The sequence below is a fragment of the Heptranchias perlo genome, chromosome 15 (genome assembly GCF_035084215.1).
Source record: "Heptranchias perlo isolate sHepPer1 chromosome 15, sHepPer1.hap1, whole genome shotgun sequence".
Classification (NCBI taxonomy): domain Eukaryota; kingdom Metazoa; phylum Chordata; class Chondrichthyes; order Hexanchiformes; family Hexanchidae; genus Heptranchias; species Heptranchias perlo.
In genome coordinates, this window is record NC_090339.1 from 24,232,138 (window position 1) to 24,245,376 (window position 13,239).

The window sequence follows — 13,239 nt, forward strand, 5'->3', positions numbered from 1 at the left end:
TATGGCCACTTGCATTCATTGGTGTGGATAATTAGCCATGTGAAGAAAATGTATTGCTTCTGGCATACGAGAAGGATTGCTTCCACTAACAGGTCTGTATGTCTATATACAGTACATTGTGAGAAGGTCATAAGTTGGATCCTTTATCTAATTCATACACTGTGTATATAATACCACAGACTTGAGAGCATTACTACACTAGGGAATTTAATTTTTCAAACAGGAGTTAACACTGATCATCCTGCAAATTTAGGAATGAACATCTTTTGCATTGTACATAGCTTAACGTCGGTGGTAGGAAAGATAATGGGAATCTTAACTCAAAGATGTAATAGAAAAACATCTAGAAATTGAAAATATAATAAAAAGTAGTCAGCACAGATTTCAGAATGGGAAGTCATGCTTGACCAACCTTATTGAATTCTTTGAAGAAGTAACAAAGAATAGACAAGGGTAATGTAGTAGATGCAATATATTCGGATTTTCAAAAGGCCTTTGATAAGCTACCACTTAGTAGACTCATGACTAAGGTTGGCATATGGAGTCAGGGGACAGGTAGCAGAATGGATAACAAGCTGGTTACAAAACAGAAAACAAAGTAGGAGTTAAAGGTAGCTACTCAAACTGGCAAACGGTGGTAAGTGGTGGTCCACAGGAATCGGTGCTGGGACCACTGTTCACAATTTACATTAATGATTTGGACTTGAGAATTGGAAATACAATTTCAAAATTTGAGGACACCATCAAATTGGGAGGTCTAGCTAATACAAAGGAAGAATGCGTCAAAATACAAGAAGACAGTAATAACTTGCAGAATGGGTGTGTAAAAGGCAAATGAATTTCAATATAGATAAGTGTGAGTTGGTGCATTTTGGTAGGAAGCATACTGGTTGGATAATGGTCTAAATGGGGTAGAGGAGTAAAGGGATCTAGGGGTACAGATACGCAAATCACTAAAAGTAGCAATGCAAGTTTTATTTAAAAAAAGCAAACCAAGCACTGGGGTTCATTTCTGGATGGAGAGAATTGAAAAGCAGAGAAGTTTTATTAAATTTGTATAGAACCTTGGTTAGACCACACTTGGAGTATTGTGAACAGTTCTGGTCTCCATATTATAAAAAGGATATAGAGGCATTGGAGAAGGTACAAAAAAGATTCACAAGGATCATACCAGAACTGAGAGGATACACTTATCAGGAAAGGCTGAACAGACTGGGCTCTTTTCTCTAGAAAAGAGAAGGCTGAGGTGTGACCTGATAGAGGTCTTTAATGTTTATAATAATAGAGGTCCAAAGGGTTTGATAGGGTCGACGTAGAGAAAATGTTCCCACTTGTGGGAATTCCCAAAACTAGAGGTCATAAATATAAGAGAGTCACTAATAAATCCAATACACCACACCTAAACATTCACTCCCTTCACCGGCGCAACGTGGCTGCAGTGTGTACCATCTACAGGATGCACTGCTGCAACTCACCAAGGCTCCTTCGATAGCACCTCCCAATCCCGCGACCTCTACCACCTAGAAGGACAAGGGCAGCAGGCACATGGGAACAACACCACCTGCACGTTCCCGTCCAAGTCACACACCATCCCGACTTGGAAATATATCGCTGTTCCTTCATCGTCACTGGGTCAAAATCCTGGAACTCCCTACCTAACAGCACTGTGGGAGAACCTTCACCTCACGGACTGCAGCGGTTCAAGAAAGCGGCTCACCACCGCCTTCTCAAGGGCAATAAATGCTGGCATAGCCAGCGGCGCCCACATCCCATGAATGAATTTTTAAAAATAATAAATCCAATAGGGAATTCAGGAGAAACATCTTTCCCCAAAAAGTGGTAAGAATGTGGAATGGGCTACCACAAGGAGTAGATGAGGCAAATAGCATTGATGCATTTAAAGGGAATCTAGATAAACACGAGGGAGAAAGGAAAAGAAGGGTCTGCTGATAGGGGTAGATGAAGGGCCTATTTCTGTGCTGTGGACTCTATGTAACTTTTTAAATATAAAAATATATTTCTCCTGCCATCTGATCTTATTTTATTAACAAAGTTATAGGATGAAGGCTTTCAGGTCTCTAGTCCTTCTGGACAGATTTTCTTGTGCATTTTCAAAGTATGTACATTGAAAATTCTTTAAAAAAATATCTGTAGAGATGAAATCCTATATATGCCTAATGCTGATGATTCTGAACTTGAATTGTACACATAATTACTAGTATTTTCAACAAACTGCTCATAGACAGTATAAACCAGTTTGTCTCCTGTCAGTTATAAATAACTAAGCTCTAATTTTGTTCCCTGCATAAGGTTTTATTGAGATTTTGTTTGTTTTAAACTTCCCAAGAATACTTTATCTTTTATAAGACTAAACACAAGTGAAAATATGAAGTGGGGGAAATGGCAACATCTCTGGTGGGGGGAAGTCAGCTAAACTTTTCCATTCATTCAGTTTCTCTTGAAGATTATGTAACCTTTTAGTTTTTTAAGGTTAATTTCCACATTTAAGTTGTATACAATTTTTGGTGTACTGAAGAGCAAATGTGAGAAAGTGAAATAAACCATGGCAGACACATTTCCTTATACAATTGGAAGAGGTACATAGAACAAAATCCTGTCAGACTTGCAAAATTCATGAAATGCGATGTGGCAAAGCTATCATTTCAGGTGAGAATCCGTAAAAACTGACTACAAATAAACTTAAGAATCTGCGCAATCTGGTTTTAAAAAAAATTGAGTTGTACATACTAGTGACATAGCTATTTTTTTTATTCGTTCATGGGATGTGGGCGTCGCTGGCGAGACCAGCATTTATTGCCCATCCCTAATTATCCTTGAGAAGGTGGTGGTGAGCCGCCTTCTTGAACTGCTGCAGTCTGTGTGGTGACGGTTCTCCCACAGGGCTGTTAGGAAGGGAGTTCCAGGATTTTGACCCAGCGACAATGAAGGAACGGTGATATATTTCCAAGTCGGGATGGTGTGTGACTTGGAGGGGAACGTGCAGGTGGTGTTGTTCCCATGTGCCTGCTACTCTTGTCTTGGTGGTTGAGGTCGCGGGTTTGGGAGGTGCTGTCGAAGAAGCCTTGGCGAGTTGCTGCAGTGCATCCTGTGGAGAATGGTACACACTGCAGCCACAGTGCGCCGGTGGTGAAGGGAGTGAATGTTTAGGGTGGTGGATGGGGTGCCAATCAAGCGGGCTGATTTGTTCTGAATGGTGTCGAGCTTAGAGTGTTGGAGCTGCACTCATCCAGGCAAGTGGAGAGTATTCCATCACCCTCCTGACTTGTGCCTTGTAGATAGTGGAAAGGCTTTGGGGAGTCAAGAGGTGAGTCACTCGCCGCAGAATACCCAGCCTCTGACCTGCTCTTGAAGCCACAGTCTTATCTTATGAAATTGGGTGAATTCAGCTTTATTCTGCATTTGACCTATTGCATAAAACAGGATTTAGTTCCGTTCTGTTTTTAACTTTAATGTACAAATTGCAATGTGCATTTATTTTAAAAAAAATTAAATTGCATTCCTGCAATTCTTAAGAATGAAACACATCCAAGCCATTAACCCCTCTATTCCTGGAATAGTGATTGTTTCAAAACATTGCCGTAGTTTTATGTGTGAACATGCTCCCTGTTTGTTTTATGGCAGTTTCTTCCAGTTTTTGGTGTGGTATCTTTGTTCATAAACAGCAACATTTTCTTGCTCCATCCGAGGTTGAAGCATGAATTGTCACTCAAAGAATACCAAGAGTTCATGTCATGATGGGGCATGCAATCATTAATATTGATGGGATTTTCTTACAGCGGAAAACTACGAGGGACATTCCGTGTGAACCACACAGGCTGTTCTCTCCAAGTTGAAAACCTTGGTCATTGATGCTTTTGTTACTGCTTTTCTTTAACTTGTACTTTGAGAAATGGGTTTGTAGAAAACTTCAGAATTGGCTCTGAATTCTTTTTTAAAAAAATGAAAGTGCAATTTTACACTCCGTCTGCGTGATCACCATTTAATTAATTCAGTTCTTCTCTAAACTCCCTGGAATGAACTTGGTGTTCTGATGTGGTCTGATTCTTTGTAATCTGCACATTTCATCACAGTGACCCCATTTTGTTCTCCCTTAAAATGGCAACAAATAAATTTCAGTTGGCTAGAATTTGAGAGCACAAATTCATCAACATCAATTTGAATCATCTCAATGTCAATAGGCACCTATGCAATATTTGGAGTTATCCAGACCATCCATTTTAATGCAATTTTTCACTAAAATTCAGATTTTCAAAAAATTCAGGTTAAGCATTTAATTCTTGTTTCTCATTATTTGATCATATTCTTTAATATTTATTTACTTTCACAGGGAATTCTTTTGTGTTGTATTTCTTGTCTATGTAGTATCGACCAACTTATCTTAGCTGCATCCCATGTTATTTTGCAGGTGTAAAGCTGTGGTTGACAGTAATGGCCATCGCATAAGCTGTGAGCACTTTATTGTGGATGATAGCTATCTACCTGAGAAACATACTAAAAATGTACAATACAGGTAAATAATGTGTTTTCTACAGTAAGATATGTAGTTGCATAACATTCTTTCAGATGCCTACAATATAACCCTGCTGAATGTCAAAGATATACTTTCCTCTCTAAAATTAAAGGAACGTTTTGACTAAATTCTAATTAAAAACCCATGACATTTTAGTAAAATAAACTTTCTTCAACTTTACACACACAGGAACCCCCACTACCTTTATTCCTATTTGTGATGTGGAAATGCATGACAAAACTTGCTAGCTATAACTATGGTGGTGAAAGGTACAGGAGTAAAATCCAAACATGAAAAACTACAATGAATTAATAAATGGATGAGCAAAAAGTGTACATTAAAAATAACTTTGGCCTAAGATGTATGTTACAAGGTTGTAATGTACTCAGGATCACATGACGTTAAACTACAACGCCTAAAGTTTATAGTTGTCCAAACCCCTTGAGCATGATGCACCTTTAACACTCTCTCAGCTATCCTATTCTTTGTAGTTGGTACTATATCTGTGCAGTTGTTGATAGTCCAATTATGTTTTGCACTGGGTGAGCTCTGTATTCTATGGTAAGAAAAGTATTGAATCTAAGTTTTTGCACTATCTGCCAAAAAAAGTGTAATAGGTATAAATAATTATTGGACCTTTGAAAAACATCATTGTTTGTTACCCTGTCTTTTTTTCTACTGTGGAAATGCTTAAGTTTTTTTTAAACTTACAAAAGGTTGAACATTGACGTCTTGCAGTACTATATGGTACCATAAGTTGTGGAATACCATTAAGAAACTATTATTGTCGTTTATTTTACACCTTGGTTCTATGTTCCATGCTGTTGTTGTATAATTAGTTTTTTTCACTTTTTAGGTACATTTCCAGAGGGGTGCTCATCACAAATTCTTCTGTCTTGAAGTCCGATTCTGAGCAGGTAGTGGCAGTTTACTGAAGCTTTGTTTATCACAACAGTTTGTGTATAATTTATTTTTTTTAAAAATTAGTGAGTGGACTTTTCAAAAAATTTTATTACACAGTTATTGATAATTGGACAGAATTTCTTAAATTGGTAGTTGTAATCCTGTTACAACTGTTTAAAGGAAGCATTATTAACACAAAGCGAAAGTGCTTTGTAACACTTTCTCTTCCTACACGTGCGCACTTTTTTTTTACAAAACAAAACAAAGCCTACTTGAATATTTATTAAAAAGATCTCCCAATGGAGAGGACATATTATGCATAAGTAGAGATCAGTCGTGTCAGGTGTACCTGCTAAAAAAGATCTGATCAGACGATGAACTCAAAAGGTTCATATGGAGCCAGTACCATTGATCTGTACAGGAACAGGCAGACAAAAAGTCCTGATGTTGAGACAATATCCAGACATAGTGGGACCCATGCTAGCATTGAACTTATTTGGCAATGTGTTTTTTTTAAAAAGGTGTTTTTTCAGGTGGTCAGTTTAAATATTTCATGGTGGAATGCACGAGCGCAGGCCTAATGTTTGTCTCAATTCTATTTCATGAGCAAAGTCATTTAAAAACTTGTAATTGATAAAACACAGTGAATTACAACCAAGCATGTACTTGAGTTGGAATCCTGGAATCATTCAAGAAAGTTTTGGATGCCGTGACTGTGGGATCTTTCTGAACGGGTGAGCCAAGTTGCTTTGAATGGCCTTCCTCACCCATCTTGTGATGGTGAATACGATTCCCTCAATGAAAATGTGCTTTACAATATTAAGTGCACAGTATAACCAAAAATAAATCTTTTACTGCTGACTAACATCCAGCTGGCCACACTGTCCTGGGAGAGACAACATGAAATAATTTTTGGAGTTTTTTTTTAAAAAAAGCATCCCGTCTTCCTTCTCTCACAGCTGAGATTATAAAGTTATTATACAGTATTTAGCAAATGAGTGCCTTTCTTGACAGTTTAGCAGAGAGCAATGTTGGCAGTATTACTGAATAGGAAACTTACAAGTTTATGATCTGTCTTAGATATTCTATCAAGTGCAGCCGTGCTGATCATTTCCATAAGTGGTCTAAGCATCTTGCGTTCGGGGTGTGCCCATGCTACCCAATATTGAACTGTGTGATTGCATAACCCAGGGATGTAACAATAGAAACCGCCTGTAATCTGAACCAGATATTGTGTCTTTCACATGCGCCCCATATGTGCTTCTACCATCTTCTTGAAGGCAGACAAACGCTTCGATTTTAATCTAGTCAATTTAGTGAGATTGGGGCAGGCTGTTAAAATAGCAAAAATTGACTTGCTGCCCCGTTCTCGCCAGAATCTCCCTGACTGCCATTTTAACTTGGGAGCTGACTCTGATGACAAATACACTCGCCAGAAACAGACCAGTGCCTCAATAATTCAAATCAGGGTCCTTTGATGTCATGAGGACCCCAACGCTATTTTAACTGGGCGGATTGGAACATAAGAAATAGAAGCAGGAATAGGCCCCTCGAGCATACTCTGCCATTCAATCAGATCGTAGCTGATCTTCGACCTCAACTCCACTTTCCCGCCCGATCCCCATATCCCTTGATTCCCCTAGAGTCCAAAAATCTATCCATCTCAGCCTTGAATATATTCAGTGATTCAGTATCCACAGCTCTTTGGGGTAGAGAATTCCAAAGATTCACAGCCCTTTGCGTGAAGAAATTCCTCCTCATCTCAGTCTTGAATGGCCGACTCCTTATCCTGCGACTGTGCCCCCTAGTTCTCGGTTCTCTAGCCAGGGGAAACGATCTCTCAGCATCTACCCTGTCAAGCCCCCTAATAATCTAATGTTTCAGTGAGATCGCCTCTCATTCTTCTAAACTCCAGAGAGAATAGGCGCATTCTACTCAATCTCTCCTCATAGGACAACCCTCTTATCCTAGGAATTAATCTAGTGAACCTTCGTAGTACCGCCTCCAAGGCAAGTATATCCTTCCTTAGATAAGGAGACCAAAACTGTATGCAGTACTCCAGGTGAGGTCTCACCAAAGCAATGTACAACTGTAGTAAGACTTCCTTACTCTAGTACTCCAACCCCCTTGCAATAAAGGCCAACATGCCATTTGCTTTCCTAATTGCCCGCTGTACCTGCATACTAACTTTTTGTGTTTTTTGTACAAGGACACCCAAGTCTCTCTGAACACCAACATTTAATAGTTTCTGACCATTTAAAAAAATTCTGTTTTTCTATGCTTCCTACCAAAGTGAATAACCTCACATTTCCCACATTATACTCCATCTGTCACCTTCTTGCCCACTCACTTAATCTGCAGACTTTGTGTCCTCCTCACAGCTTACTTTCCCACCTAGCTTTGTATCGTCAGCAAACTTGGATACGTTACACTCGGTCCCTTCATCTAAGTCATTAATATTGATTGTAAATTGCTGAGGTCCAAGCACCGATCCTTGCGGCACTCCACTAGTTATAGCCTGCCAACCTGAAAATGACCCGTTTATCCCTACTCTCCTTTCTGTCCGTTAACCAATCCTCTATCCATGCTAATATATTACCCCCAACCAATGAGTCCTTAAATTTTGTGACAACCTTTTATGTGGCACCTTATTGAATGCCTTTTGAATATCCAAATATACTACATCCACTGGAAGTTGTGCACAATGGCTCACCCGCTGAGTAAATTCTCATGGGGCTAGCTTCACAAACTGACATGACTGGAAGCACTATTTAAAAGGGCACTCAGCTGCAGGCACTCAGGTCTGTGTGCTTTTATGCTTAGTGGATTTCCAAGGGATTTCTGAGCTTGAAGATTGCTTGTTTGATTTTTTTTTTCTACCCTGATTAAGAACTCATTATTTGTCATGAATTTCATTTTTGCTTCTTTGCTTTGGAGAAACAGTTCGAGGAAAAGGACCAGCAGCAGCCTCAACAACCGGGATGAGCAGCAGGTGGGCCTGTTAAAATACAGCAGGTGAGGGGTCTTGCTTATAGAAGGCCTTACTCAGCCCACAGGACATATAGTCCAAGAGTTAGTTTTCCTTGATATTTCTGAGCAGCATTGCAGTAGGAGACTACACTCCACCAGACAGACTGTGTCAGCAGGACCCTCCTGCCTGCTGGACCAGGGACTATGCATTGCCAGTGGCTGTCAAAATCACCACTGCCCTTAACTTTTTCACCTCTGGCTGCTTCCGTGGGACATCACCCGCATCTCTCGGTCTGCACTGCACAGCTGCATCAAGCAGATCACCAGTGCCCTCTTTGCCAGAGCTAACTGATACATTACCTTCCCCAAGGATGCCAACAGCTGGAATGAGAGCACCCTGGGATTCATAGCAATGGCTGGCGTCCATTGTGTTCAGGGCATAATAGACTTCAATCATGTATTTATTAAGGCATCAGAAGACGAGCCACAAGCTTTTGTGAACAGGAAGGACTTTCACTCCATCAATACACAATTGGTGTGATCACAGCAGAAGGATATGCAAGTTGTGCCAGTTTTGCTAGCAGCTGACACGTCTCCTTCATCATGAGACACTCATCCATCCCCCACTTTTCCACCCATCCAGGGATATCAAAGGATGGCTGCTAAGGGACAAGCGATACCCCTACACACTTGATGACACTCCTGTGGAACCCCACCATGCCTGATCAGCTCAAGTGCAATCACAGCCATGGGGCCATCACTTCCACTGATCTGTGGGAGAGCAGACTTCAGAAGAGGAATGACTCCTTAAAAACCTTGTAGTCCACCAATCGTCGTCTGAAGCCTGTCTCTCCAAGGTGGAGTCCAGAGTCTCGGCAGCAGCCGTTTGTGCTTCCACCAAAGCTGCAACTGCTACGAAGATTGATTCTTGTTGTGAGGGCCTGGCTGCAGCGCCCCTGGAGGTGGCCACACTTTTCAAGGTAGACTGCAGAGTGCTGATGCCCTGGGAGATGACACCATACAGGCTGGAACAGACTTATCCATACTTTCAGCCAAGATACAGCAATCCTTAGGTCTTCCAATGTCTGGTATAACTAATTGTATGAGACAAGCAGTTTTCTTTTCTTAGCTGGGCCCCTGAGGTCCTCATCTCTATCCGCAACTTGGCGCTCTCATTCATTTTATTTTATAACACAATCTCACAATCCTTCCTGTGGAGAAAAAAACATGATCAAAAATCCCAAAATCTGACCCAGCTACATTTCTTTGTGGAGATGAATAGGTATAAAAGGAAGAATGAAAAACTCAAGCAATGGGAATAAGAATATTAATGATGAATCTCCCCTTAGTCTAAAATGTGACAGCAATTGCAGTTAACTAGATATGCCATTTTTTTTTGAAGAAATGCATTCATGATTCAAGGTCAGTTCTGTGGACTTATTCCAGCAAGTGTGGTTCTGGTATCTTGCTGTTTGGTTTACAATTAGGATTTGATTTTTTTCCATAGTAATAATATTTCTGAACTCAGTATAATGGAGACCATGTTAAGGAACTATTTTTGTCACTAAAGAAGACTTGCACTGATATCATATGTCTCAATCATCCCAAAGAGCTTCAGATACACTTTGAAGTGCAGTGAGTCTTAAGCAGACAAATACAGCAGGTCAGTTATGCACAGCAAGAACCCACAAACAGCAATTAAGAATAAGGTTGACATATAGACTGTGTGACCTTTGTTTAGTTTGTACTCTCAATAATCCCTAACTATATGCACTGACTTCACAGATTTCTATTTTAACTGTGCCTGCAGTGGAAAAAAGTCGACCGTCTGTACGAATCATTGAGCTCTGTCCCTCTTCAATGACCTGTCCACAGGGCAGCTGTAAGTTGAGATATTTTACATTTACTACCCGAACAAACAACTATTTTGTTTTGAAATCAATATCTAATCCTGTTTGCTGCATTATTTTCATATTTAAATTGATTTTTTAACTGAATGATTTACCCTGGTCATTGACTGTTGAAGATTAATTCATTTATTCTTCAAGCCTCTGATCATGTGTTCTGAAGATGACACGCATGTAATCAGAGTTGCCAGCTGACTGGAACTGAAGTCTTTCACTTGCCCTGAAAATGTGACTCAAATGATCGAATCATGAACTGAAATCATTGCTCTTCCTGCTAGGAGAGCATTACATGACAAATGGCTTCAGCTGCTGTTACTAATTCAGTCATACCTGAGTGACTAAAACGTGTTGGATAATAGAAACTGATGTGGCAGACTGCTGCAGAGGGCAGAACGTAAAGACAGTATGAAATACCATAAAATATAGTGGTTATTTTTGATTTATTGTTCAATTGTGTAAAGTTTTTATGTGGTATTAGGTATTTTGCAATAAAGAAAATTAGATTCTCCTCATCACCCCCACACCCACAAAAACACCCAAGGCAGTGTGCTGTCAATGTTGATGGGCATGTTTTGTACTGTGACCTGGCAAAACTGTTTCTTCCACTTCAAGGAACATTTGATATGTGAATGTGCCTGTTAAGTGAATAGAAACTGAAGAATGAACCATGTTTCTGCTCATATACAGTTCTTTATTCTGAACTATTATATCATTGTTATTTTCAACCAAACAAATGTCTTTTGTTGCTTTGTTACTCAGTCAGACAGCAACATCTGCTGAGCCTAGTGGTAAGTAGCAAACGCAAGACTTCCCACAGAGTCCAAAACTGTTGGTAAACTCAACTTGGGCAGTCCACTGATGCTATAATTTTTTTTTTCGGAGTTTTGTTTGGGCACAATACTAGCCTGCAAAAGTCCTTGCAACTTGTACCTTAACAGTTGTAAAGTATACTAGTTTTGGATTTTTTTCAGCATTACTTTTCCCCTCATTTTATTTCCCATACTCCTGTCCAGAAGGGGTATAGTTCTACAGGTGCCAGAAGCTCTCCTATACCTTACTCAAATGGCTATTTCTGTGAGTGAACTAGACAGTGTGCGTCAGTCTTTTTGACCAGGGAGTCATCACAACCAAATCCAATCCTCCTCTCACCCGACATCTGTGCATGTATGCTTTCCAACAGGTGTCATCTGAATAGCAATTGAGTGTGAGCACTGCCAAATTTTCTCCCCCCACCCCCCAAACACTCTCTCCTTCCCCTCCCTGCCCTTTTTGTAGCTTGGTGACACAAAACTAATTGTTATGGTCTACAGTGCTTTGGCTCACCAGGGATGGAGTCTGGGACCTTTCTGATCTGTATGGCTTAGTACTTCACAGTGTTGTGGGAACTCACAGGGGAGCATGCCTTTAAACAGGTGTGCAGTTTTTATTCAAGACAAGAACATTGTAACAGCTCCCATGTGCACTTTAACAACACACAAAGCTTCTTGGGCAAGTAGTTTGTATAATTTTGGGATACGAAATGTTAGTGTATTTGCTTACCAACTTCAAATATGTTGAGGAAATCAGTATCTGCATTAACAATATAACACCTTTATTGCAACCTCTTGACAATTGAAATGCAAAAAGCAAAATAAAACACTACTGTTAACAAGGTAAAGTACCAAAGAATTAAGAAACACATCCACCTGTGATTAGTTTTGTTTTAAAAAAAAAAGCACGTGGCTTAAATAGTAGTTGATGCTCATCATATCACTATGGTAACCAATTACCTAGACACAAAACTTCTCTTGGTTTTGATTGAGATGTCAACCATTTATGTTTCTAAATTTACAATGTTCATTTTCACCAATAAATAATGTTTATGAAGTTGCATCTCTAGAAATCCTGTGCATAAATCTCTCATAGTCACTAATAAAGTTGCCTATACCAAGAGCTTCACCATAAATCAGATGTCTGACTTTGATGTGCAAGCTTCCTTTGCTTTGGATAGTCAAGACCTATGTCAAGCATTATATGGTGGTAGATGTGGAAACCACTGATTCCACTTATTGCAAAGTGCAAAATGATTAAACCTGTACAAATTGGCAAAATGGCAAAAAATATGGCATTTTTTCTAAAATTTAAAGGAAGTAAAATCCTTAAATTTATTACATTATCTGTATGTTGTATGAGGAAAAACTGCATCACAAAATATTACGTGATTTTTCATTATGGAAAGTTCCTTAGGGTAGCACTCAGACTGCTTGTCCAGCATTTTTATTTTGTTCCATCTTAAGTAATGTGTTTCTTTAAAATGATTAGTTACAGTATGATCCATTTTGACTTATTTTTTAAATAGATCTGGTCCACCTAACTTGTCCATCAAGTGGAACTGCCAAAGATGACTTGGAACCTGTGGTATCTACACTGTTTGCCCAGTACAGTGAAAATGAAGAAGTTGGTAAGAATTGAAGACTTTAATCACTGCACACCATGACAGGGTGGAAAAGTATGTTCTGGTGCTTTCCATCTGCCAGCACTGACTTGTCTTAATTTAAAATCATTGCCAAATTTTAACCAAACTTCAGAATTGATTACCTCTTGTCTTATATTCTGTTCCACTGAAAAGGGCACTGGGCTGGAATTTCTACCATTCCTAGTTAGTACATGTAAAATCAAGTCCATGGCATCTCTTCCTGCAGATTCTAAAATGTCAGAATTCTTCAGGAAATCTTTCACCAAACACAAATGATTCCTCTTCAACAGCTTTTGGTTTCCTTTACAAAGTGAGTATATTGGGAGCTATCAATCTGGCTGACACATCTTCAGAATATTTTATTGGATTGTCACAAACTTGATGAGGGATTCCACATTGGACTTATCTGTACAGTATTTCCCTATTATGGGTGATGTTGGCAAGGCTGCATTCATTGCCCATCTGTGTGGACA

At 39.5% G+C, this 13,239-nt stretch overlaps 1 protein-coding gene across 1 annotated transcript in view; it reads left to right on the forward strand.

Annotated features, from left to right (window-relative positions):
- The window catches only part of chm (CHM Rab escort protein), a 107,159-nt gene that overhangs the window by 81,489 nt on the left and 12,431 nt on the right, over positions 1–13,239 (forward strand). Inside the window, exons 10-13 of the mRNA XM_067996899.1 lie at positions 4,427–4,531; positions 5,388–5,448; positions 10,190–10,286; positions 12,650–12,751. Coding sequence (XP_067853000.1) covers positions 4,427–4,531; positions 5,388–5,448; positions 10,190–10,286; positions 12,650–12,751 — 365 coding nt within the window. The remainder of the gene's footprint in view (positions 1–4,426; positions 4,532–5,387; positions 5,449–10,189; positions 10,287–12,649; positions 12,752–13,239) is intronic.